Source organism: Bombina bombina, chromosome 10, assembly GCF_027579735.1.
Source record: "Bombina bombina isolate aBomBom1 chromosome 10, aBomBom1.pri, whole genome shotgun sequence".
Classification (NCBI taxonomy): domain Eukaryota; kingdom Metazoa; phylum Chordata; class Amphibia; order Anura; family Bombinatoridae; genus Bombina; species Bombina bombina.
In genome coordinates, this window is record NC_069508.1 from 26,422,493 (window position 1) to 26,449,986 (window position 27,494).

A 27,494-nucleotide genomic window follows, 5' to 3' on the forward strand; every position below is an offset into this window, starting at 1 on the left:
CAAAGCATAAACCCTGGTTTTAATTTATTTAACAATTACCTGCATTAAAATATAAAGTTATTTTTACAGAATTCTTCCTAAGCTAAAGCTCTGCTCCGCCACAGAGTCGGGTAGAGAAAAACCTAACGGAGGAACAATTTTCCTGCCAAATACAAGCAGCAGCCATTCAAATAGACTGCATAATGCTGGCGAAACGCATTGAGGTAAAGTTTGTTGCCCAAGAATAAAAGAGTTGTGCATTATGTAGTCTGTTTGTATTCTCATGGATACTGCTGGGAAGTAGGACATTTGTACCTCGTTAAATCCTTAAATAACATAAAAGTGCACAAAAAGTGTAGTCTAATGCACTACTGAAAGCCAGCTGAAATCATCTGGTGAGCCAATGACAGAGGCATATGTGTGTAGCCACCAATCCTACTGCTTGAATTTTTATGTTATAATAACTTGTGATTTTATATTAATAATTGATTTTAGTGTTTGATGTGAACAATAATCTCCTTTTCTTCTTTCCCCTTTTTAAAAGGGATATGAAACCCCAATTTTTCTTTCATTAATCAGATAGAGAATACAATTTTAAAAACATATTCAATTTACTTCTATTATTAAATTTGCTTTGTTCTCATTTTATGCTTTGTTGAAGATATCTAGATATAGCTTGCACATGCCTGAAGCACTACATGACAGGAAATAGCACTGCCCTCTAGTGCTCTTGCTGATGTATAACATTGTTGCAAAACTGCTACCATATAGTGCTGCAAAAATATGCACACTCCTGAGCTTACATCCCTGCTCTTCAACAAAGGATACCAAGAAAACAAAGACAATTTGATAATAGAAGTCAATTGGAAATTTTTTAATAATTGTATACTCATATCTAAATCACAACAGAAAATCTTGGGGTTCTATGTCCCTTTAATTAAAATGTATGCAATATGCAAGAAAATATTTTACCACATGTAATGCATATATATTTCTGCAATCACTTTTATTAATGATTTTATCTCAAACACATTTGTACTTTGGCCTTGACAAGGTGTCTGGGCTACTTCTCATAAATAATATTTCTTAGATCAGTGTTCCTCAACCCCATTCTTTAGTACCCCTAATAGGCCAGGTTTTCATGGTATCTAAACTAGAGCACAGGTAAAATAATCAGCTGAACCATAACCATGGTTACTAACTTGCTCTCACCTATCAGCTGATTATTTTATCTATGAAAATGTGGCCTGGTAGGGGAATTAGAGGGCTGGGGTTTTCATTATAGTTGAACCAGTGCACAGGTGAAATAATCAGCTGATGGGTGAGAGCAGGTTAGTAACCATAGTTACTGATCAGCTGATTACTTCACCTGTGCACTGGTTCACCTATAATGAAAACCTGGCATGTTGGGGGTATTTGAGAACCATGGTTGAGAAACACGGCTTTAACCTATGCAGAATTTAAGGGGTGTGCACCCTTGTTAATCTATGGGGCAGGAAGTAAAGCGTATTATTGGCTGTATTGCATGCCTAAAGAATTGAGAAAATGAGCATGCAAATGAGCTGAGTTACCAACATGCAAGGCTTGTTACCACTATTTCCCCTTATATACATGAAATATAACACACATATATATAGATGTATTAATATCTTTATATTTAACATGATCTAAATACAGCAAATAGATCAAATTAAATGCAATACCAAAATACATTTTTCAGATTTAAGTACAGTTGTGCAATGACAACCATTTATAATATATATTTATCAGGCCAAAGGTTGCATTTTGTTTTGTTCCCAGATGGAAAGCTCAGATTTATTTAGCAGTGCACACGTCTCATTTAATCGCACTTACCGGTGGCCCTGGCTGTCCACTTGGCCCTTGAGGTCCCTAAAGAAGAAAAACAAAATTTTAATAGAATAAAACTCCTTATACGAAGTCCTATTTTTTTTATGTAGAGTCACTGTATTTTTGCCACGTGAAGTCACTTAGTCACAAAAGCTATATCAGCTTGCAAACTCTCACCATGGATTTAATCAAGCAGGGGGTAAGCTAGGGCATTGTATAACGCTCTCCGGCTTGTTTCAGCAAGATTCTTTTTCTCTTGCAAGATGTATCGAGTCCACGGATTCATCCATACTTGTGGGATATTCTCCTTCCTTACAGGAAGTGGCAAAGAGAGCACCCACAGCAGAGCTGTCTATATAGCTCCTCCCTTAGCTCCACCCCCAGTCATTCTCTTTGCCTACTCTAAGTACTAGGAAGGGTAAAGTGAGTGTGGTGACAAAAATGTTAGTTTTTATTTTCTCAAGCAAAAGTTTCTAATTTTAAATGGTACCGGTTTGTACTATTCACTCTCTGGCAGAAAAGGGATGAAGATTTCTGCAAGGAGGATGATGATCTTAGCACTTTGTAACTAAGATCCACTGCTGTTCCCACAGAGGCTGAGGAGTACAGGAAAACTTCAGTTGGGGGAACAGTTTGCATGCTAAGCTGCATTGAGGTAAAAGAGCGTATTATAGCACTTAAAAATATAGCAATAGATGATTCTCAGACAGAAGGAAATGAGGTTATGCCATCTAGCTCTCCCTAAGTGTCACAACCAGTAACGCCCGCACAAGTGACGCCAAGTACCTCTAGTGCGTTGACTTCATTTACTTTACAAGACATGGCCACAGTTATGAATACAATCCTCACAGAGGTTTTATCTAAACTGCCTGGGTTACAAGGAAAGCGTGACAGCTCTGGGTTAAGAACAAATGCTGAGCCTTCTGATGCTTTAGTAGCCATATCCGATATACCTTCACAATGTTCTGAAATAGGGGTAAGGGATTTGCTATCTGAGGGAGAGATTTCTGATTCAGGAAAGACACTCCCTCAGACAGATTCTGATATGACAGCCTTTAAATTTATGCTTGAACACCTCCACTTGTTGCTCAGGGAGGTATTAATGACTCTGGATGATTGTGACCCTATAGTGGTCCCAGAGAAATTGTGTAAAATGGACAAATACTTAAAGGTTCCTGTTTACACTGATGTTTTTCCAGTCCCTAAGAGGATTGCGAATATTGTTACTAAGGAGTGGGATAGACCAGGTATACCGTTCGCTCCCCCTCCTATTTTTAAGAAAATGTTTCCCATATCTGACACCATGCGGGACTCGTGGCAGACGGTTCCTAAGGTGGAGGGAGCTATTTCTAGGGAGCTATTTCTACTCTCGCCAAGCGTACAACTATACCCATCAAAGACAGTTGTGCTTTCAAAGATCCTATGGATAAAAAATTAGAGGGTCTCCTAAAGAAAATTTTTGTTCATCAAGGTTTTTCTTCTCCAACCTATTGCGTGCATTGTTCCTGTAACTACTGCAGCTGCTTTCTGGTTTGAGGCTCTAGAAGAGGCTCTTCAGATGGAGACTCCATTAGAGGATATTATGGATAGAATTAAGGCCCTTAAATTGGCTAATTCTTTCATTACAGATGCCGCTTTTCAACTGGCTAAATTAGCGGCAAAGAATTCAGGTTTTGCCATTTTAGCGCACAGGGCATTATGGCTTGAGTCCTGGTCTGCTGATGTGTCATCAAAATCTAAACTTTTGAACATCCCTTTCAAAGGAAAGACCCTATTCGGGCCTGAAATGAAAGAGATTATTTCAGACATCACTGGAGGGAAAGGCCATGCCCTCCCTCAGGATAAAACAAATAAAATGAGGGCCAAACAAAATAATTTTCCTTCCTTTCGGAACTTCAAGGGTGTCCAGCTTCAGCTTCCCCTGCTGCAAAGCAAGAGGGGAATTTTGCCCAATCCAAGTCAGTCTGGAGACCTAACCAGGCTTGGAACAAGGGTAAACAGGCCAAGAAGCCTGCAGCTGCCTCCAAGACAGCATGAAGGGGTAGCCCCCGATCCGGGACCGGATCTAGTAGGGGGCAGACTCTCTCTCTTTGCTCAGGCTTGGGCAAGAGATGTTCACGATTCCTGGGCTTTAGAAATTGTGTCCCAGGGATATCTTCTGGACTTCAAAGACTCCCCCCCAAGGGGGAGATTTCACATTTCTCAATTGTCTGCAAACCAGACAAAGAGAGAGGCGTTCTTATGCTGTGTAGAAGACCTACATACCATGGGAGTGATCTGCCCAGTTCCAAAAGCGGAACAAGGGCTAGGGTTTTACTCAAACCTGTTTGTGGTTCCCAAAAAAGAAGGAACTTTCAGACCAATCTTGGATCTCACAATTCTAAACAAATTCCTCAGAGTACCATCATTCAAGATAGAGACTATTCGGACTATTCTGCCTCTGATCCAGGAGGGTCAATATATGACTACCGTGGACTTAAAGGATGCGTATCTGCACATCCCTATTCACAGAGATCATCATGAATTCCTCAGATTTGCCTTTCTGGACAGGCATATCCAGTTTGTGGCCCTTCCCTTCGGGTTGGCCACGGCTCCCAGAATTTTCACAAATTTTCACAGGTTCTAAGACCGCGGGGCATAGCAGTGGCACCTTATCTAGACTTATCTTATCTCTTAATTCAAGCGTCGACTTTCCAGCTAGCCAAGTCTCACACGGACATCGTGTTGGCTTTTCTGTGATCTCATGGGTGGAAGGTGAACATAAAAAAGAGTTCTCTCTTTCCTCTCACGAGAGTTTCCTTCTTAGGGACTCTGATAGACTCGGTAGAAATGAAAATATTTCTGACGGAGGTCAGAAAATCAAAACTCTTAACCACTTGCCGAGCTCTTCATTCCATTCCTCGGCCATCAGTGGCTCAGTGTATGGAGGTAATTGGACTTATGGTAGCGGCAATGGACATAGTTCCTTTTGCCCGCCTACACCTCAGACCACTGCAACTATGCATGCCAATGGAATGGGGATTATGAGATTTATCTCCTCAAATACATCTGGATCAGGAGACCAGAGATTCTCTTCTCTCGTGGTTGTCTCAGGACCACCTGTCTCAGGGAATGTGTTTCCGCAGGCCAGAGAGGCTCATAGTAATGACAGATGCCAGCCTGCTGGGCTGGGGTGCAGTCTGGAACTCCCTGAAAGCACAGGGCTTATGGTCTCGGGAGGAAACTCTCCTTCCGATAAACATTCTAGAACTGAAAGTGATATTCAATGTGCTTCAGGCGTGGCCTCAGCTAGCTGCGGCCAAATTCATCATATTTCAGTCGGACAACATCAGGACTGTAGCTTATATCAATCATCAAGGAGGAACACGGAGTTCTCTAGCGATGATGGAGGTAACCAAAATAATCCGATGGGCGGAGACTCACTCTTGCCATCTTTCAGCAATCCATATCCCAGGGGTAAAGAACTGGGAGGCGGATTTCCTAAGTCGCCAGACTTTTCATCTGGAGGAGTGGGAGCTCCATCCGGAAGTATTTGCCCAGCTGACTCAGCTATGGGGCACACCAGAATTGGATCTGATGGCGTCCCGTCAGAATGCCAAGCTTCCTTGTTGCGGGTCCAGGTCCCGGGATACCCAGGCAGTACTGATAGATGCTCTAGCAGTGCCCTGGTCCTTCAACCTGGTCTATGTATTTCCACCGTTTCCTCTCCTTCCACGTCTGGTTGCCAGAATCAAGCAGGAGAGAGCTTCAGTGATTTTGATAGCAGACCTGGTGGACATGTCATCTGTTCCACCGTGGACTCTGCCGATGAGACAGGACCTTCTAATCCAAGGTCCATTCAAGCATCCAAATGAACGCCTGATTTTATCAAAGCATGGTTTCTCTGAGTCGATCATTGATACCCTGATTCAAGCTAGAAAGCCTGTCACCAGGAAAATCTATCATAAGATTTGGCGCAAATATCTTTATTGGTGTGAATCCAAGGGTTACTCATGGAGTAAGATTAGGATTCCTAGAATATTGTCTTTTCTCCAAGAAGTATTGGAGAAGGGATTATCAGCTAGCTCCTAAAAAGGACAGATATCTGCTTTGTCTAATCTTTTACACAAATGTCTGGCAGATGTCCCAGACGTTCAAGCGTTTAGTCAGGCTTTAGTCAGAATCAAGCCTGTATTTAAACCCGTTGCTCTGCCATGAAGCCTAAACTTAGTTCTTAAAGTTCTTCAAGGGGTTCCATTTGAACCTATGCATGCCATAGATATTAAGCTTCTATTTTGGAAAGTTTTGTTTTTAGTAGCTATCGCTTTGGCTTGAAGAGTTTCTGAGTTATCTGCTTTACAGTGTGACTCCCCTTATCTTGTTTTCCATGCAGATAAGGTGGTTTTGCGTACCAAACCTGGATTCCTTCCTAAGGTTGTTTCTAATAGGAATATCAATCAGGAAATTGTTGTTCCTTCGCTGTGTCCTAATCCTTCTTCAAAGAAGGAACGTCTGTTGCACAATCTTGATGTGGTTCGTGCTTTAAAGTTCTACTTACAAGCAACTAAAGATTTCCGTCAAACATCTTCATTGTTTGTTGTTTATTCTGGTAAGCGGAGAGGTCAAAAGGCTACGGCTACCTCTCTTTCTTTTTGGCTGAAAAGCATCATCCGTTTGGCTTATGAGACTGCTGGCCAGCAGTCTCATGAAAGAATTACTGCTCATTCTACTAGAGCAGTGGCTTCCACATGGGCTTTTAAAAATGAGGCTTCTGTTGAACAGATTTGTAAGGTGGCGACTTGGTCTTCGCTTCATACTTTTTCCAAATTTTACAAATTCGATACTTTTGCTTCTTCGGAGGCTATTTTTGGGAGATAGGTTCTACAAGCAGTGGTGCCTTCCGTTTAAGGTACATGTCTTGTCCCTCCCTTCATCCGTGTCCTAAAGCTTTGGTATTGGTATCCCACAAGTATGGATGAATCCGTGGACTCGATACATCTTGCAAGAGAAAACAGAATTTATGCTTACCTGATAAATTTCTTTCTCTTGCGATGTATCGAGTCCACGGCCCGCCCTGTCTCTTTAAGACAGGTAGTATATTTTTATTTAAAAAACTTCAGTCACCTCTGCACCCTATAGTTTCTCCTTTTTCTTCCTAGCCTTCGGTCGAATGACTGGGGGGTGGAGATAAGGGAGGAGCTATATAGACAGCTCTGCTGTGGGTGCTCTCTTTGCCATTTCCTGTAAGGAAGGAGAATATCCCACAAGTATGGATGAATCCGTGGACTCGATACATCGCAAGAGAAATAAATTTATCAGGTAAGCATAAATTCTGTTTTTTCCTGCTTTTCTTTTATAAATGAAGCCACAGTGTTCCACATTCTATGTCGTGCCTAGCCACACATTAACCACTGATACTATTAAAGGGACAGTAGAATGAAACTTGAACTTTAATGATTCAGACAGAGCATGCTATTTTAAGTATATTTCCAATTAATGTCTATTATAAAATTTGCTTTGTTCACATGGTATCCTTTTTTGAAGAGTATAGATAGATATGCTCAGGAGCAGCAAAGTTGTTTAAAATTGTATGTTCTTTCTGAATCGTGAATGAAAACTTCTGGTTTTAACGTCCCTTTAAGCATTTATATCTACTGAATAAGGAATAAATGAAGAGGCGATGCCCCTCTTAAAGAGTCTGTGCCTAAATGGTGATAATAAAAAACGTCTCCTAGATGTCCATGATATGTTTTTTTTTTATTTAAATAAATAAAGGGACGTTAAAAAAACAATAGTTCGTTTTTCTTTTAATATCCATAACATATGTCATGTAATTAAATCTTTATAGCATGGATTCATGAGAGATCTAGTATTAAGAGGTACAATTACAGCAGTAAACCAGACGCACCAGCACATTTAAAAGTTGTTTAAATTGATATTGGAACTGGAAAACCAAGCCACAATTTAAGTGTTAGATTCTACTGATTTATAAGGAAAATTACCTCAGTTTTACTGGTATAGAGGAACACACATTTGCAAATAAATAATACAATGTCCCTTTAAAAATTCAAACAATACAATATTTGCTTTAAAAAAATATTCCTTTAATACACTTAAGGGTTGATTCCAATACTTAAGAAAAAATGTTGTACAAAATCTCTACAAATTTTAATGGTAATTTTCTGTAGAAAATAGTTATTTAAAGGAACAGTCTAGGCCAAAATAAACTTTCATGATTCAGATAGAGCATTTAATTTTAAACAATTTTCCAATTTACTTTTATCACCAATTTTGCTTTGTTCTCTTGGTATTCTTAGTTGAAAGCTTAACCTAGGAGGTTCATATGCTAATTTCTTAGACCTTGAAGGCCACCTCTTTTCAGAATGCATTTTAACAGTTTTTCACCACTAGAGGGTGTTAGTTCACGTATTTCATATAAATAACACTGTGCTCGTGCACGTGAAGTTATCTGTGAGCAGGCACTGATTGGCTAAACTGCAAGTCTGTCAAAAGAACTGAAATAAAGGGGCCGTTTGCAGAGGCTTAGATACAAGATAATCACAGAGGTTAAAAGTATATTAATATAACTGTGTTGGTTATGCAAAACTGAGGAATGGGTAATAAAGGGATTATCTATCTTTTAAAACAATAAAAATTCTGGTGTAGACTGTCCCTTTAAAGGGACACTGAACCCAAATTTTTTCTTTTGTGATTCAGATAGAGCATGCAATTTTAAGCAACTTTCTAATTTAATCCTATTATCAATTTTTCTTCGTTCTCTTGATATCGTTATTTGAAAAAGAAAATTCAGAACCTTGGACAGCACTTGTTTATTGGTGGATGAATTTATCCACCAATCAGCAAGAACAATCCAGGTTGTTCACCAAAATGGGCCGGCATCTAAACTTACATTCTTGCTTTTAAAATAAAGATAACAAGAGAATGAAGAACATTTGATGATAGGAGTAAATTAGAAAGTTGTTTAAAATTGCATGCTCTATCTGAATCACAAAAGAAAACATTTGGGTTTAGTGTCCCTTTAATGTTTTTTGAAAGAATTAGAGCCGATCGATAAGTAATAAACCAAATCTTTTTTTTATATTAATATTTAAAGGGATATGAAACCCAGCATTTTTCTTTTATGATTCAGATAGAGAATGCAATTTTAAACATCCTTCAAATTTACTTCAATTATACTTTTTTACATTCTTTTGGTATCTTTTGTTGAAAAGCAGGGATGTAAACTAGGAGCCCATTTTTTGAGCACTATTTGGCAGCAGTTTTGCAAGAATGTTATCCATTTGCACTAGAGGGCAGCACTATTTCCTGTCATGTAGTGCTGTAGATGCCTATCTAGGTTTCTCTTCAACAAAGAGTATCGTGAGAATGAAGCAAATTTGATAATAGTAGTAAATTGGAAACTTTTTTTTAAATGGTATGCTCTGTCTGAATCACAAAATAATTTTTTTGGGTTTCATATCCCTTTAAATATCTTATGGATACATTAGAATTTTAATTGTTTAAAATAATCAAAAATTTCCAGTTGTCACTTTTTTATGTTATTTAAATAAATGTATCAGAGGGATAAATTAAACCCTATTAATGGTATGTGTTTAATTTCTTACCATTTCTCCTTTAGCCCCTCTGTCGCCTTGGACGCCCTAATAGAAAAATAAAAATAATTTCATCAAAATAATTAAATAGCAGTTTTCCTATAAACATATTATTAGGAAAATACATGCAGCGCTCAGGGTTTCATTTGCAGAATTTGCCAAAAGAAACTCTTCATTACATGTGCACTGGGGCGAAAGAGAGAGAGATTTATAATGTCTACTAATCCGTTAAAGTAGATAAGAGAGACAAAAATAATAATCTGCAAACTGAAAATGTTTTTATACAACAGAAGTAATTCCATATGTATAAAAGGAGGCTAAGAATTCACATCAAAAGCTTATGGAAAGAATCTTATAATAAATATATCCTGAATCCTGATAAAGATACAAAAAAAAGGTTTGGCACAAATCCACTGGCAGGTGTGTTCTAAATTTAGTAATCACCTTAAAACCAGCTAAGATGCGCAACTCTGATTAAAGGTAAAAGGAAGATGCGCAACTCTGATTAAAGGTAAAAGGAAGATGCGCAACTCTGATTAAAGGTAAAAGGAAGATGCGCAACTCTGATTAAAGGTAAAAGGAAGATGCGCAACTCTGATTAAAGGTAAAAGGAAGATGCACAACTCTGATTAAAGGTAAAAGGAAGATGCGCAACTCTGATTAAAGGTAAAAGGAAGATGCGCAACACTGATTAAAGGTAAAAGGAAGATGCGCATCTCTGATTAAAGGTAAAAGGAAGATGCGCAACTCTGATTAAAGGTAAAAGGAAGATGCACAACTCTGATTAAAGGTAAAAGGAAGATGCGCAACTCTGATTAAAGGTAAAAGGAAGATGCGCATCTCTGATTAAAGGTAAAAGGAAGATGCGCAACTCTGATTAAAGGTAAAAGGAAGATGCGCAACTCTGATTAAAGGTAAAAGGAAGATGCGCAACTCTGATTAAAGGTAAAAGGAAGATGCACAACTCTGATTAAAGGTAAAAGGAAGATGCGCAACTCTGATTAAAGGTAAAAGGAAGATGCACAACTCTGATTAAAGGTAAAAGGAAGATGCGCAACTCTGATTAAAGGTAAAAGGAAGATGCACAACTCTGATTAAAGGTAAAAGGAAGATGCACAACTCTGATTAAAGGTAAAAGGAAGATGCGCAACTCTGATTAAAGGTAAAAGGAAGATGCGCAACTCTGATTAAAGGTAAAAGGAAGATGCGCAACTCTGATTAAAGGTAAAAGGAAGATGCACAACTCTGATTAAAGGTAAAAGGAAGATGCACAACTCTGATTAAAGGTAAAAGGAAGTTGTTTAAAGGGACACTGAACCCAATTTTTTTCTTTTGTGATTCAGATAGAGCAGCAATTTTAAGCAACTTTTGAATTTATTCCTATGATCAACTTTTCTTCATTCTCTTGGTATCTTTATTTGAAAAGCAAGAATGTAAGTTTAGATGCCGGCCCATTTTTGGTGAACAACCTGGGTTTTTCTTGATGATTGGTGGATAAATTCACCCACCAATAAACAAGTGCTGTCCAGAGTCTGAACCAAAAATTGTCTGGCTCCTTAGCTTAGGTGCCTTGTTTTTCAAATAGAGATAGTAAGAGAACGAAGAAAATTTGATAATAGGAGTAAATTAGAAAGTTGCTTAAAATTGCTGCTCTATCTGAATCTCGAAAGAAAATTGTTTGGGTTCAGTGTCCCTTTAAATTAAACTTTGGTGATTCAGATACAAAGCAATTAAAAGATACAGCAGAATTAAATATTCTACAAATGCACAATAAAAAGACAGTGCTATAACACTTAAAGGGATATGAAACACAGTCACTTTCTTTTGTAGCTCACACAGAGCATACAATTTAAAAAAAGTTTCCGATTCACTTCTATTATCAAATTTGCTTCGTTCTCATGATATTCTGTGTTGAAGAGATACCTAGGTAGGCATCTGAAGAACTACATAGCAGGAAATAGTGCTGCTATCTAGTGCTCTTGCAAATGGATAACATTTGTGCAAAACTGCTGCCGTATAGTGCTCCAGACACGTGCAGGCTCCTGAGCATATGTCCCTGTTTTTCGACAAAAGATACCAAGAGAACAAAGAACATTTGATAATAGAAGTAAATTAGAAAGTTGTTTAAAATTGTATAATCTATCTGAATCATGAAATATACATTTTGGGTTTCATGTCCCTTTAATTTGAAATTTGAATGAGTAGTAGATTTTCTTTTGACAAATTTCAAAGTTCCTTCCTTTTTCCCTGTATCATGTGACAGCCATCAGCCAATCAAAAAGGCATATACTTATATAGAGCAAACGCAGTATGAGCAGGTGCCTCAGAAAGTGTGCATATAAAAAGACTGTGCAGATTTTGATAACGAAAGTGAATTGGAAAGTTTTGTTAAAATTGCTGCTTTATCTAAACCGTGGTAGATTGGTTTTAGGGTTTAGTGTCCCTTTTACAAAAAAATCCAGTTTACTTCCATTATTTATTTCAAATCTTAATCTTGTTCTGCTTTTTTTAAATGTAGCTAGTTTTTATGACAGCATAGTGAGTTAGTCTCAGGAGCGTGCATGTGATGAGCACTCTATGTATCACATTGTTACAAACAGCTGCCATATAGTGCTCAAGGCACGTGCACGCTTCTAAGCCTAACCCAGTATGCTCTCAAGGACCAGAGAAAAAGGTCATTTTTAAAATTGATGAAAATGAAAGTTTTTAAATATCTTCTGAGCCAGGAAAGTTTAACTTTCATGTCCCTTTTAAAGGGCCAGTGAACCCACCAAATAATGTTATATAATTCTGCACATAGTGCACATAGGTTAGCGCCAGCTTTCTAAATCAAAGTACGTCTCATATATTTTCCTACAAAATTACAGACTGCCGCTCCTGGTTCTACTGAGCGGGTCTGTTTTTTTCCTATGCGCATCAGGCACGCTGTCTACTCTCAGCCGGCCCGATTGCGCTATTAAAATGAATGTAGTCCGCTACTAGACCAGAGCAGGAGCGAGCTACATTCATTTTAATGGCGCGACCGGGCCGGCTGTGAGTAGACAGCGTGCCCGATGCGCATAGGAAAAAAACAGACCCGCTCAGTAGAGCCAGGAGCGGCTGTCTGTAAAATACATTTTTGTAGGAAAATATCTGAGACGTACTTTGATTTAGAAAGCTGGCGCTAACCTATGTGCACTATGTGCAGAATTATATAACATTTTTGGTGGGTTTACTGGCCCTTTAAATGCACTCGGAAGGGAGCTAAGTGTCAATAAGGGATATACTGATACATTACTTGCCGACGTCCCTTTAACTGTTTTTGTATATTTAAGTACGTAAAGGTATAGTAAAATCATTTCTATCATGCATATGAAATAGCACTGTGCATTTAATATTAAAGGGACATGAAATCCAATTTTTTTTCTTTTATGATTCAGATCATGTGATTTTAAACAGTCTTCCAATTTGCTTCTATTAGCTCATTTGTTTTGTTGTCTTGGTATCTTTTGTTGAAAAGGATACACAGGTAGCCTCAGGAGCTGCTGATTGGTGGCTGCACATATATGCCTCATGCTATTATCTCTCCCGATGTGTTCAGCTAACGCCCAGTAATGCATTGCTGCTTCTTCAACAAAGGATACCAAGAGAATGAAGCAAATGAGATAATTGAAGTACATTGGAAAGTTGTTTAAAATTGCATGCTCTGTCTGAATCATAAAAGATACAGTGAGACATGAGCCCCGTGAGTCAGTTGCCCCCCCCCAAAAAAAAAATGATTTCCGGATCTGCCTTCTGAATGGACAATAAACCTACATTTTAAGAGGCATTAAAACAATAAATAGTAAAAAAATTAAATGAAAAGAAAACATGTTTTGGTCATTCCGAATACAGAAAGTAAAACAATACTTACCGGTTTACCTATTGGCCCTATTATCCCACCTTGACCAACTGGGCCACTGTTTCCCTTTAAAAAAAAAAAAAGAATATATGTTAAATAAAAAAAAGATTAATTATTGTAGCTGTGATATGCAGACAAATAACATACTTGACTGAACATCGTTTCCTAGATACCAAACATAACAAAAAACGAACTTTACTGGAAAATGGCCAGATGTTTTTCCTAATGGAACTTGTTATCAATCATCTGTTTTTTGTCCCCGATTAAATACCAGTCATAGTTTAGCTTTCTTTTATAAAAAAAAGAGGTTTTGAAAATTTGATAAATTGAGTATTTGGAAATGAGTTCCAGAATAGTCAGCCTCTTTGATTTTCTCTAATGATCTCTAAATAAAAATGTTCTTACGTAGCAACAGTAACCCTATGGCATGTATACATCGCTTCATGTTTATCTGTCAATCAATATTTACAATGAAGGATTTTTTTAGACAGACTGGTCCTGGATACTATGCTAACGCAAAACTTAGAGAATATCTAGGTAGACAGATATACTTGAAAATAAAATTGATATTTTTTTATGCGTTTATATCATATTTCAATATTCAAATTGTACAGCTGAAATTAGAATCTTGCTTTGATAATCAAAATATAAAGTATTTATTGTGACCAAATCCAAATTAAATGGGATCTAAAATATTGTACCCAACACACAATACATGCATGCAACGTATTCAAGCCAGGAGACTCCTATGGCCTGATATTCAAAATCTCGCCACTCAGATGAGATGATCTAAGATATCTCGTCAGAACGGAGAGGTCCCTAAAGAAATGTTAGAAACACAAATTTTAATTTGAAAGATATCTATCTATGCATTGTTCTCGAAGTACCTGATGGTCTGTCCAGAAGTACCGTCAGTTTAACAGTTATCTTTACTATAACAGATGACAAAATTAATTGTGGACTCTAAAGTTTAGCAAAAGAAATCAATGTTCCATGTTTGTTGTTATAATTCACCTTTCACATTTTAGCACCACAAATGGTAAAGTGGGTTGCAAGACGTGAAGTGAAGTCTAATTATTTGCATTTAACGAATATGAAAATAATTTTATTGACATATTCTAAAATACACTATATACTTTTTAATTTTCTCCTAAACATTTTCCAAGTCATTAGAAGCAAACAAATGTCAGAGGTCTCTATCATACTTACCATAATTTACTAAGGCTACATCTGTTTTTTCAAGAGCATAAACAATCAGATATAATCTCTTCAGCGTTAGGATGTGACACAGCAAAAGTATTGGATATTAAGCCAAGTAAAATAACTCTGTGCATCGAGACAATAATAATGTTACTTACAATTTGACCCGATGGACCTTTGGGACCAATAATGCCCACCAGACCAATGTCTCCGCTGGGACCCTGCAAAACAGAGATGTGATCTTTACATTTACATTAATTAATCTATTTACATCAGTACATGAACCTAAAATTGCAGAACTTTGCAGACAATTTTACAGTGTGTGTTACAAAAATGTCACATAATGAATAACGTTTTGCATTGTGTGATGGCAGCTAAATATCTGTAGATAAACAGTTAGCTTAGGGTCATTACACTAACAATGCAATTGCCTAGAAAGTGCTAGATTACAATCAATAGCGCAGAGTGCCTTATATTTTGCGCAGCCTCATACAAAGAAAAACACACAATCTGGTATGACAAGTGGATGGTTAAATATCTTAACACACAGTTTACCTCTGTGTTTACCTTCCACAGGGGTGAGCACAATGTTATCTATATGGCACACATGAACTAGCTCTAAAAAGCTGTCAAAATGAATTAAGATAAGAGGCGGCCTTTAGGGGCTTAGAAATTAGCATATGAGCCTACCTAGGTCTAGCTTTCAATAAAGAATACCAAGAGAACAAAGCAAATTTGATGATAAAAGTAAATTGGAAAGGTGTTTAAAATGACATGCCCTATCGGAATCATGAAAGTTAAATTTTGTTTAGACTATCAATTTAAAGGGACACTGAACTAAAATGTTTTCTTTCGTGATTCAGATAGAGCATGTAATTTTAAGCAAGTTTCTAATTTACTTCTATTATCAAATTTTCTTCATTCTCTTGGTATCTTTATTTAAAAAGCAAGAATGTAAGTTTAGATGTCAGACCATTTTTGGTGAACAACCTGGGTTGTTCTTTCTGATTGGTGGATAAATTCACCCACCAATAAACAAGTGCTGTCCAGCGTTCAGAACCAAAAAATTTCTGGCTCCTTAGCTGAGATGCCTTCTTTTTTAAATAAAGATAGCAAGACAATGAAGAAAATTTGATAATTAGAGTAAATTAGAAAGTTGCATAAAATCGCATGCTCTATCTTAATCACGAAATATAAAAATTGGGTTCAGTGTCCCTTTAACATGGCCCAAACTTTTTTTTAGCGTGCCCTATACATTTAATGCATAACGCAAGAAACGCTGGTAGCGAGCTTCCTGCACTGGTATTACAAGTGGTAAGTTAAGTGTTACGCCCAAGAACAATCCAAAATACCTTTTTAAGACCAGAAGTAAACCATTATTATTGATAATAAAGCACAGAACTTTATGAAGAACTCCACTACGTGCGCACCATCAGCTTAGCGCACCATCGGCTTAGCGCACCATCGGCTTAGCGCACCATCGGCTTAGCGCATCATAAGCTTAGCGCACCATCGGCTTAGTGCACCATCGGCTTAGTGCACCATCGCTTAGAGCACCATTAGCTTAACGCTTTAGATGATATACTTTCTCTTCTCTCTCAGGCCATATCTTCTCTTTACACTCTCTCTTCTCTCTCAGGCCATATCTTCTCTTTATACTCTCTCTTCTCTCTCAGGCCATATCTTCTCTTTACACTCTCTCTTCTCTCTCAGGCCATATCTTCTCTTTATACTCTCTCTTCTCTCTCAGGCCATATCTTCTCTTTATACTCTCTCTTCTCTCTCAGGCCATATCTTCTCTTTACACTCTCTCTTCTCTCTCAGGCCATATCTTCTCTTTATACTCTCTCTTCTCTCTCAGGCCATATCTTCTCTTTATACTCTCTCTTCTCTCTCAGGCCATATCTTCTCTTTATACTCTCTCTTCTCTCTCAGGCCATATCTTCTCTTTATACTCTCTCTTCTCTCTCAGGCCATATCTTCTCTTTATACTCTCTCTTCTCTCTCAGGCCATATCTTCTCTTTATACTCTCTCTTCTGTCTCAGGCCATATCTTCTCTTTATACTCTCTCTTCTCTCTCAGGCCATATCTTCTCTTTATACTCTCTCTTCTGTCTCAGGCCATATCTTCTCTTTATACTCTCTCTTCTCTCTCAGGCCATAGCTTCTCTTTATACTCTCTCTTCTGTCTCAGGCCATATCTTCTCTTTATACTCTCTCTTCTCTCTCAGGCCATATCTTCTCTTTACACTCTCTCTTCTCTCTCAGGCCATATCTTCTCTTTATACTCTCTCTTCTCAGGCCATATCTTCTCTGTATACTCTCTCTTCTTTCTCAGGCCATATCTTCTCTGTATACTCTCTCTTCTTTCTGTAATAATTGACTAAGTTCTTTGCCTTATCCTTTGTATAGCCGTGTCTTTTCACACTTACATAACTCCTCCCCAACAAGCAGTTTAAATTTCCCTCCTACTCATACCAAATTGCTTGATTGTTGAATCCAGCTTCTCACCCTCTAACCTGCTTGCAACTTTAGAGTCAGACGCGGCTCACCTCTCTTCCTAACACAGGACCGGAACCGGCAAGCTGTGACGTCACACGCCATCGCACACGCTGCAATTTCCCCAAACTCTGCAGGGGAACTTCGCTCTGTCCGGACAGACCTCACCCTTTACTTTTACTAGTAAGTCTCAAAAGCGCTTCCTTCAAACTCATACCGAAGTAACTTACGATCATTCAGCAATTACTCCTGACATGTCTCAGAATCTTAGTTAGGTTGCTTTCATATGTAAATGCTCTATTCAACCTATATTCTTAAGAGTTCAGATTCAACACCTAATTGCTGCATAAATCTCATTAACCCTATTTGTTGCCTTAAGTTGTACACTATGTCTGCTGCCACCTATGATTAGATATGGTATGTCTACAACTTTAACTTGCAATTGCTTGTTGTTTATATGTGGGAACCAGTTTGTCAATACTGAGTGGGGCTATATGCTCTGAGGTCTCAGCCATTGTCACTCCTATCCTTATATTAAAGTGAACTGTATCTAATGATTCTGATCCTTGCTGCCTTCCCTCACTTACACAGAATCACTGATACATTCACAACACTCCTAAACCTGCAGTTGTGGTCCTAAAAATTCCCTCTCTCCTTTACAGGGGTGAGATTACCTTCCACAGGCTGACAATAACAATCAAGCCTTACCATGGACCCAGCAGCCTTATTATCTCATGTAGAGAAATTAACTCAAACTGTAGATAACCTTACAACAGGGTTAAATACACTACAATTAGAAAACTCTGCCTTAAAGCAATACATCAATGAAAAAATTGATACCCTCACTACACATATTAGTTCTAGTGAACCTCAACCTAATCCTCCACAAACATTTAGTGGTATTCGTTCAGAATTTAGGGAATTCAAAAACTCATGTTCCTTATATTTCAAATTAAAACCCAAAACATACTTCAATGATCATTTGAAGGTTCTCACCACAATTTCCTATCTACGTGGTGAACCACGTATATGGGCAAATTTGTTTTTTGAAACCAATGACCCATTGCTGTACTCATTTGATCAGTTTTTTAAAGCAATGGGACAGCTATATGATGATCCCTACAAACAGCTGTCTGCTGAGACAGCAATGAGGTCTCTGAGACAACATAAAAGGCCTGTGGAGGACTACATCGCAGAGTTTAAGAAATGGTCCCCTGATACACAGTGGAATGACCTTTCCTTGCGCAATCAATTCCGCCTAGGCCTCTCAGATACTCTCAAGGATGAGCTAGCTAGACAACCCCTCCCAGAGACTTTAGAACTCCTAATAGATGCTAGCATCACATTAGATAGACGCATCAGAGAGAGACGCTCAGAAAAGTCACACTTAGAAACATCCACCAAACAAACAGTTACTACTCTACTGTCATGATCCGGTGTACATGCGCTCAGGAAACAGACCCTCGGGGCAGTGGTAGGGATTTGAAGACACCGACCCCTGACCCGGGGAAGAGTATCCTGGACGTGGATAGATGATATTCTGTGATTCATAGTTGCTAGAAGTTATTGTAGAATAAATGGAGAGTGCAACATTTGTATACAATATATTCTGAGTTCACTGTGACTTATAGTTAGTTAATAGAAGTAACTGCAGGATTCAATGAGAGAGAAATATAGCAAAGTGGAATGTTCAGGCTTCAGAGTAATCTGGTGAAACTTTGACACTTAGATGCAAACTAAGGATTGTTGCAGGTTCACAGTACATAATATTATATAAAGCTGTATGTCAGAGTTAAAGCACAGCTGCACAGGTACTTAGACAAGCTGCAAGTTTAGGCATTAATTATTGTTTGTGCATTTAGATGCAAACTTGGTTTATTGCAGGTTCACAGTACATATTATAATGAGCTGTATGTCAGTAATTAGCAGAGCAGCACAGGTGAAAGTTAAGTTTAAGGCATTAATTACTGTTTGAACATATATTGGAGAATCACAGGAAAGCTTTTAATTGAACACATAGATGCAGAGTTCAGAATATGTTAACATATTTGCAGCAGGATATTTCAGCAATGACAACTTGTAGCAGAGAAATATTTATAAAGTTCTGAGTAAGATGCTGTTGTAATTAGAGAGTGATGGTAAGCAAAAGCATAGTTGAATTATAATAAAGTTCAGAGATTGTTAAGTAGCTGTGTCCAGGAAACAGAATGGAGATATTTTTGATACTTGCGGTTTGATGATATTTTGCATAGGTAATAGGAAATGCTGTATCTTGGAATAGTTGCTAAGTTCATGCAGGAAACAGTCACAGACCTCTGTTCAGGATCACAACTTCAATGTTAATGCAAGGCACATTAGACCTGAGAAGGCTTAAAAAGAGGCTGAGGTAATCAGGTGCATGAATGATTAATCAGGCAGGCAGGCTGAATGTGAATACTGCCCAAATGCAGCAGTCAGAAAAGGATTTCTTAAAGGGATAGTGACATTAGGCTGAGATATGTTACAGATTCCCCTCCTTAAAGGCGACCTCCGGGCGCCCAATACAATCCAAAAGGAGAGAGAACAAAATTGATATGGAGAATCGGTAGTAGGTGTATGGAGGTAGTGAGTCCAATCGGAAATCAAGAAAGGAGGATTGGAGATCTCTTGAAAAAGTTGAATGACGAAGTAAAGGCCATGTAATTCAGGTATCAAAAGATCTTGACAATGATGAGAGCAAAACTTGAAGTCAACTTTTTTGTAGTCATCGTGAGAATGCATGAACGTAACATACAATGAGCTTCCTACCACAGAATCATTCTGAGGGTAGACAGGTGGATGTTCTTCATGATAGATGACCATGTATATAGCCAATGAAAAGGCAGCCAGTCCTAGAGATATGAAAAGGCTTTCCTCAGCTTCAGAAATAGAGATGCAGCATTCTGGATTGATAACCAGATTAACCACCTTTGGGTCAGAGATTTGAGTATCCTCAGAATTAACCTCTTGGCTGAGGATTAGATATACTCCAAAAGAAAAAGCTATAGCCACTTCTAACGCAATAGCAGGGCTTTCTTCAAAATAGGAGATAGGAGTGTAGAGTGCAAGATTTGTCCAGTTCTTGCCATCTTCTAATTCAAAATGAAATGTCTCCTTACTGGATTCAGAATCAAAAGTGTTCTCACTAAGAATAGGTATATGAATGTCCACACCAGGGTAAGGTTCAGGAATACCCACATCTGGGCAAGGTTCAGTCATATCCTCAGTAGGATCAGGTGAAGGAATGTCCATGCCAGGGCAATGTTCAGAAGTACCCACATCTGGGCAAGGTTCAGGACTATCCTCAGTAGGATCAGGTGAAGGAATGCCCATGCCAGGGCAATGTTCAGAAGTACCCACATCTGGGCAAGGTTCAGGAATATCCTCAGTAGGATCAGGTGAAGGTATGCCCATGCCAGGGCAAGGTTCAACTATAGAGAAAGAAAAAGAACCCACTTTAGAGCCAGGAACCATACTCTCTTCTGAGCAGAGGGCAAGGCTTTCTTCAGGGTTCATAAACGAAGAATTAACAAGACCCACTTTAGAGCCAAGAACCATACTCGCTTCTGAGTAGAGGGCATGGCTATCTTCAGGATCAAGTATTATTACACCCATTTCTGGGTTAAACAAAGGAATTCCCATACCAGGGTCAAAAACAGGAGAGTCCACCTTGATGTCAGGTTTAGTAGTATAATCATGGAAAACAGGAACAGGAATGGGCACAGGGGAATCTTCTTGAAGAACTTTTGTACAAGTTTCAGGTTCAAGAATGTCCACTTGCAAACTTGGTTCAAAGTTGTCCTCACAGGATTGAGTATCAGGAATTCCTGTACAGGAAACTGATGTAGTAGAAAATGTAGGTTGATGCAAAGTATCTCCCAAGGGAAACAATTTCTTAGATGCAATAACAGAAGAATTTTGAGAAGGTGAAGTGTACTGCAATATGCCACACTCAGGTAGATGCGGAGGAATTGTGACACAAGATTCTGACTGAGAAGTTATCTGGAGTTCAGCAGGCATGCTTATTTGAGTTTGAATATCAGAGTTAAATTCTCCAGGGATTATCTCTGGTAAACTGAAAGGTTGTATATCTGGAACAGAATTATCTTTTGCTTCTAGCACAGGGTTTACAGGTATTGAGGCAGCATGAGAGGGATGCAAGAATTCAATAGTTGGAAACAGTTTTTGTAGTTGTTGTAGAGTCTGAGAAGAGATACCATTAGATGCTTTAAGAAGAGACTGATAGTGACTATAGACATCATCCAGCTCGGTGTTGACAGTGTCAGGAGGCAAGAGAGGGTCTGGTACAACAGAATCTAAAACAGGGGAATCAGGCTGAGTTTCCTCTTTGCACTTCTGATTTTCTGTGGGCAGAAGGATTTTCTTCTTCTTCTTCTTCTTCTTTTTCTTAGAGAACTTAGATTTCTTCCCAGTATGAGGCTTCTTAGGTTGCTGCCATTGTGGCTTGTAGTAAGGTTGAGAACAGAAATCCTCTTCATCACTGGATGCATAATTCTGATGTGATAAATCAGCATAGTAGTTGAGAGGACCTTTACTCCTAACAGCAGTCTGTAAACCAGATGTCCTTTCTTCCAGCTCTGAATCTGTCCAATCTAACGAATCCATGGTAATATCAGAAATAGGAAGATCAGTATTTCCATGAGAGGTTTCATGATGGGAGCTGTCTGTATCATCCATGTTGTAAATATAACAACCAAGGATGTCATTATAGCAAATAGGTTGAGGTCTTGTCTGAGTTTGTGGCGAATTAAAGTTGCGCTCATACCAGTCTAATGCCAATTCAGCTGGATCTGTGAAGTCATCCTCCTTGTTGACATATACAGACTCAGAATCAGTATCATCAGGATAGGAATCACAAACAGGAGGAGTAGATGGTATTCTGGAACAGTAGTCCTGTCTCTTTAAATCTTTAAAGATCTGATTTTTTTCTGCTGAATCGATGGATACATTCTCTTCATTTTTATAGTCAGATTCAGAATCAGTTTCACCAAAATGGTAACCACGAACATGAGTAGAGGATTGTCTAGAATGGGAGTACTGTGTCTTTAAATTTTTTAAAGTTTGAAAATCTTCTGTTTTTCCTTTAGGGATTGCTTGGGTCTGAGTTATGTTGTAATTTTTCATTTTCCTTTGAGGGTCGGTGCATCCACTACCACTGCGGATCCCTTTTTTAGGCATTAACATTCTGTCATGATCCGGTGTACATGCGCTCAGGAAACAGACCCTCGGGGCAGTGGTAGGGATTTGAAGACACCGACCCCTGACCCGGGGAAGAGTATCCTGGACGTGGATAGATGATATTCTGTGATTCATAGTTGCTAGAAGTTATTGTAGAATAAATGGAGAGTGCAACATTTGTATACAATATATTCTGAGTTCACTGTGACTTATAGTTAGTTAATAGAAGTAACTGCAGGATTCAATGAGAGAGAAATATAGCAAAGTGGAATGTTCAGGCTTCAGAGTAATCTGGTGAAACTTTGACACTTAGATGCAAACTAAGGATTGTTGCAGGTTCACAGTACATAATATTATATAAAGCTGTATGTCAGAGTTAAAGCACAGCTGCACAGGTACTTAGACAAGCTGCAAGTTTAGGCATTAATTATTGTTTGTGCATTTAGATGCAAACTTGGTTTATTGCAGGTTCACAGTACATATTATAATGAGCTGTATGTCAGTAATTAGCAGAGCAGCACAGGTGAAAGTTAAGTTTAAGGCATTAATTACTGTTTGAACATATATTGGAGAATCACAGGAAAGCTTTTAATTGAACACATAGATGCAGAGTTCAGAATATGTTAACATATTTGCAGCAGGATATTTCAGCAATGACAACTTGTAGCAGAGAAATATTTATAAAGTTCTGAGTAAGATGCTGTTGTAATTAGAGAGTGATGGTAAGCAAAAGCATAGTTGAATTATAATAAAGTTCAGAGATTGTTAAGTAGCTGTGTCCAGGAAACAGAATGGAGATATTTTTGATACTTGCGGTTTGATGATATTTTGCATAGGTAATAGGAAATGCTGTATCTTGGAATAGTTGCTAAGTTCATGCAGGAAACAGTCACAGACCTCTGTTCAGGATCACAACTTCAATGTTAATGCAAGGCACATTAGACCTGAGAAGGCTTAAAAAGAGGCTGAGGTAATCAGGTGCATGAATGATTAATCAGGCAGGCAGGCTGAATGTGAATACTGCCCAAATGCAGCAGTCAGAAAAGGATTTCTTAAAGGGATAGTGACATTAGGCTGAGATATGTTACATCTACATCCACCTAAGACATCTACAAAAGCCTCTGAAATCCCTATGGAACTCGGTTTCATCAGAGGTCCATTAACACTACAGGAAAAATTAAGAAGAAAAGCTTTAGATCTCTGTATGTACTGTGGAGGGATCGATCACTCTGTAAAGGACTGCTCTCAATTACAGCGTAGGAAGGGTAAGATGAACACCACAAGTATATGTTTATCTGCTAAACAACCACAATCTAATCATTGCTCCCTTCCTATCTTATTACAGTGGGATCAGCAAAGACTCAACTCACAAGCAATCCTTGACTCTGGTGCCAGCCACAATTATATAGATTACCAATTCACTATTGTAAATAAAATTCCACTAGTTAAGAAAATGGTGCCTAGTATACTTCGTTTTATTGATGGTAAGGAAATTACATCAGGACCCATCTTATACCACACCATACCTTTAAGGCTCACCACACATGACCAACACACAGAATTTCTTACTTTTGATGTTATACCCTCACCTCTATATCCCATTATACTTGGTATCAGTTGGTTTAAACAACACGATCCCACTATACAATGGTCAACTTCACATGTCATCTTTGATTCACCTTATTGTAAAAATTTGTGTCTCCATCATGAACAAATTTTACTTGATGTTCCTTTACAAATCCCCAAGGAATACATAACATTCGCTGATGTCTTTGACAAAAAAGAATCAGAGAATCTACCCCCTCATAGGGTTTATGACTGCCCTATAGATCTCCTACCAGGTGTTGATATACCTTACGGCCATATATTTCCCCTCTCTGATCCTGAGTTACAACATCTAAAAACTTATTTGGCAGATAATTTGAAGAAAGGCTTTATACGTCCTTCCACCTCCCCAGCTGGGGCTGGTATTTTTTTTGTTAAAAACAAAGATCAATCCCTAAGACCCATTATCGATTACAGAGAGTTAAACAAGCGTACGATAAAAAACCGCTATCCACTACCTTTAATTCCTCAACTCCTTGATAGATTACAAAATGCTACCATATACACTAAATTGGATCTTAGAGGGGCTTACAACTTGGTACGAATAAAGGAGGGTCATGAATGGCTTACAGCATTCCGTACACGTTATGGCCTTTTTGAATATACTGTGATGCCATTTGGCCTCTGTAATGCCCCGGCTACCTTTCAGTATTTCATAAATGATATCTTCAAGGATTTTTTGGATTTATTTATGGTAATATACCTGGATGACATACTCATATTCTCTACCTCACTTACTGAACACATCAAACATGTCACCCTAGTATTAACACGGTTACGAGAGAACTCTCTTTATGTTAAACTAGAAAAATGCTTATTTCACTCCAAAGAGATTAAATTTCTAGGTTATATTGTATCACCCCAAGGTATCCAGATGGATAATGATAAGATATCGGTAATTCAAAATTGGCCTTCCCCAAAGAGTAAAAAAGATATACAAAGGTTCATGGGTTTCGCCAATTTCTACAGAAAGTTTATTAAAAATTTTGCTGACTTGACTAGACCATTAACTAACTTGACCAAAACTGACACACACTTCAAATGGAACGATGATTTAGAAGGAATATTCAATTTTTTAAAAAAAGCTTTCACTACGGCCCCTATCCTCCAATTCCCTAATTCTGAGTTGCAGTACATCTTGGAAGTAGATGCATCTAATTATGCTTTGGGGGCAATTCTCTCACAGAGGCAGACTCCAAAAGATCCTCTGCATCCTGTTGCCTTCTATTCACGTATTCTTAATTCAGCTGAAATAAACTATCCAATAGGTGATAAAGAACTGTTAGCAATCAAAACATCATTGGAACAATGGAGACACCTTCTAGAAGGGACCCTTCTTCCAATCTTGATTTACACGGATCACAAAAATCTAGAATACCTACAATCTAATAGGACTCTTAGCGCTCGACAGGTCCGATGGAACCTATTCTTGGCTAGATTTAATTATCTTATCACCTACCGTCCTGCAAACAAGAACAAGAAGGCTGATGCCCTTTCAAGACACTTGGTGGACCAAGTGTCACATCCAAACCTTTCACCTTTAATTCCTCTTGACAGATTCTTAGCTTTAACTACAGAACAAAACATTCAGTTCAAATCAGCACAACAGGCTGACTCCAATAAACCATTACAGGTCTTGGATTTACACTCGGATGGGTTGTATTATTATCAACAACAAATCTATGTACCCAACAGTCTCAGAACAACAGTCTTAAAAACTTTACATGATTCTCCATCTGCTGGACACATGGGCATAAAGAAAACTCAAGAATTAGTCTCCAGATTCTTTTGGTGGCCTACCTGCCTCTCTGATGTTGAGGACTACGTTAAAACCTGCTTAATCTGCGAAACTACAAAAAAAGGGAGGACTCCCCCTTACGGGAAATTGATCCCATTACCAACTCCTGACCGTCCTTGGAAGGACATAGCAATTGACTACATAGTCGACCTACCTATTTCTGAAGGGAATAACACCATATTAGTAGTCGTAGACCTATTTAGTAAAATGGCACATTTCGTGCCCTACCATAAGCTGCCAACTTCTTCTGAAACCATTTCCTTAATGATACATCATATATTCAAGTATCACGGACTCCCTAATAGTATTACCTCAGATAGGGGAACTCAATTCACCAGCCAATTCTGGAAACAACTTTGTCACTCATTGGGTATTTCTAGACGTCTCAGTACCTCTTTCCATCCCCAAACTAATGGCCAGACTGAAAGGACAAACCAGTGCATAGAACAATATTTAAGATGTTTCATTTCAGCTAAACAAGATACCTGGACACAATTACTACCATACGCAGAATTCGCCTTCAACAATTCCATCCATTCCTCTACAAAGTTCACACCATTCTTCATTAATTATGGTTTCCATCCTTCTTTTGAATGGGATTCTATGGACAGCAACAGTTGTCCTGTTGTGAATGACCTCATCAACACTATTAGTGAATCTTTTTCACTAACTGCTGAAAATATTCGCATCGCCAAGGATCGCTATAAATTCCATTATGATAAAAAAAGGATTTCCTCGCCTAAATATAGTGTAGGTGACTACGTTTGGTTATCAACACGTAATCTACATTTACCCCTTCCTTCCAGGAAATTATCTTCAAACTTCATTGGACCATTTCCCATCATAAAAATTGTGAATATGAACGCTGTTACTCTCGCATTACCAGCAAATCTGAAATCCCATCCTACCTTTCATGTGTCTCTCCTCAAGCCTTATAGACAACTTCGTCACCATGATCCTTCTATTCCTTTACTTCCTCATCTACAGGATACCACCCTGGAGTATGAGGTACAAGATGTCTTGGACTCCCGACGTTTTCGTGGGCAGCTTCAGTATCTGGTCCATTGGAAGGGCTACCCTGATTCGGAGGACTCCTGGGAACCGGCTTCCAATCTCTCTGCCCCCCGGTTGGTGGCCAGGTTCCATGAACGTTATCCTGATCGTCCTGGACTCGATCCCCGGAGTTGATCTTTGGGGGGGGGGTCCTGTAATAATTGACTAAGTTCTTTGCCTTATCCTTTGTATAGCCGTGTCTTTTCACACTTACATAACTCCTCCCCAACAAGCAGTTTAAATTTCCCTCCTACTCATACCAAATTGCTTGATTGTTGAATCCAGCTTCTCACCCTCTAACCTGCTTGCAACTTTAGAGTCAGACGCGGCTCACCTCTCTTCCTAACACAGGACCGGAACCGGCAAGCTGTGACGTCACACGCCATCGCACACGCTGCAATTTCCCCAAACTCTGCAGGGGAACTTCGCTCTGTCCGGACAGACCTCACCCTTTACTTTTACTAGTAAGTCTCAAAAGCGCTTCCTTCAAACTCATACCGAAGTAACTTACGATCATTCAGCAATTACTCCTGACATGTCTCAGAATCTTAGTTAGGTTGCTTTCATATGTAAATGCTCTATTCAACCTATATTCTTAAGAGTTCAGATTCAACACCTAATTGCTGCATAAATCTCATTAACCCTATTTGTTGCCTTAAGTTGTACACTATGTCTGCTGCCACCTATGATTAGATATGGTATGTCTACAACTTTAACTTGCAATTGCTTGTTGTTTATATGTGGGAACCAGTTTGTCAATACTGAGTGGGGCTATATGCTCTGAGGTCTCAGCCATTGTCACTCCTATCCTTATATTAAAGTG

The 27,494-nt window shown here is 38.6% G+C and overlaps 1 protein-coding gene across 2 annotated transcripts in view; it reads right to left on the reverse strand.

The window, feature by feature from the left end:
* Window positions 1–27,494, reverse strand: part of COL24A1 (collagen type XXIV alpha 1 chain) — a 416,052-nt gene that overhangs the window by 14,466 nt on the left and 374,092 nt on the right. For both annotated transcript variants that reach the window (XM_053693893.1, XM_053693894.1), the window contains exons 51-54: window positions 14,658–14,720; window positions 13,312–13,365; window positions 9,432–9,467; window positions 1,834–1,869 (exon numbers count right to left, since the gene is read on the reverse strand). In XM_053693893.1, coding sequence (XP_053549868.1) covers window positions 1,834–1,869; window positions 9,432–9,467; window positions 13,312–13,365; window positions 14,658–14,720 — 189 coding nt within the window. The remainder of the gene's footprint in view (window positions 1–1,833; window positions 1,870–9,431; window positions 9,468–13,311; window positions 13,366–14,657; window positions 14,721–27,494) is intronic.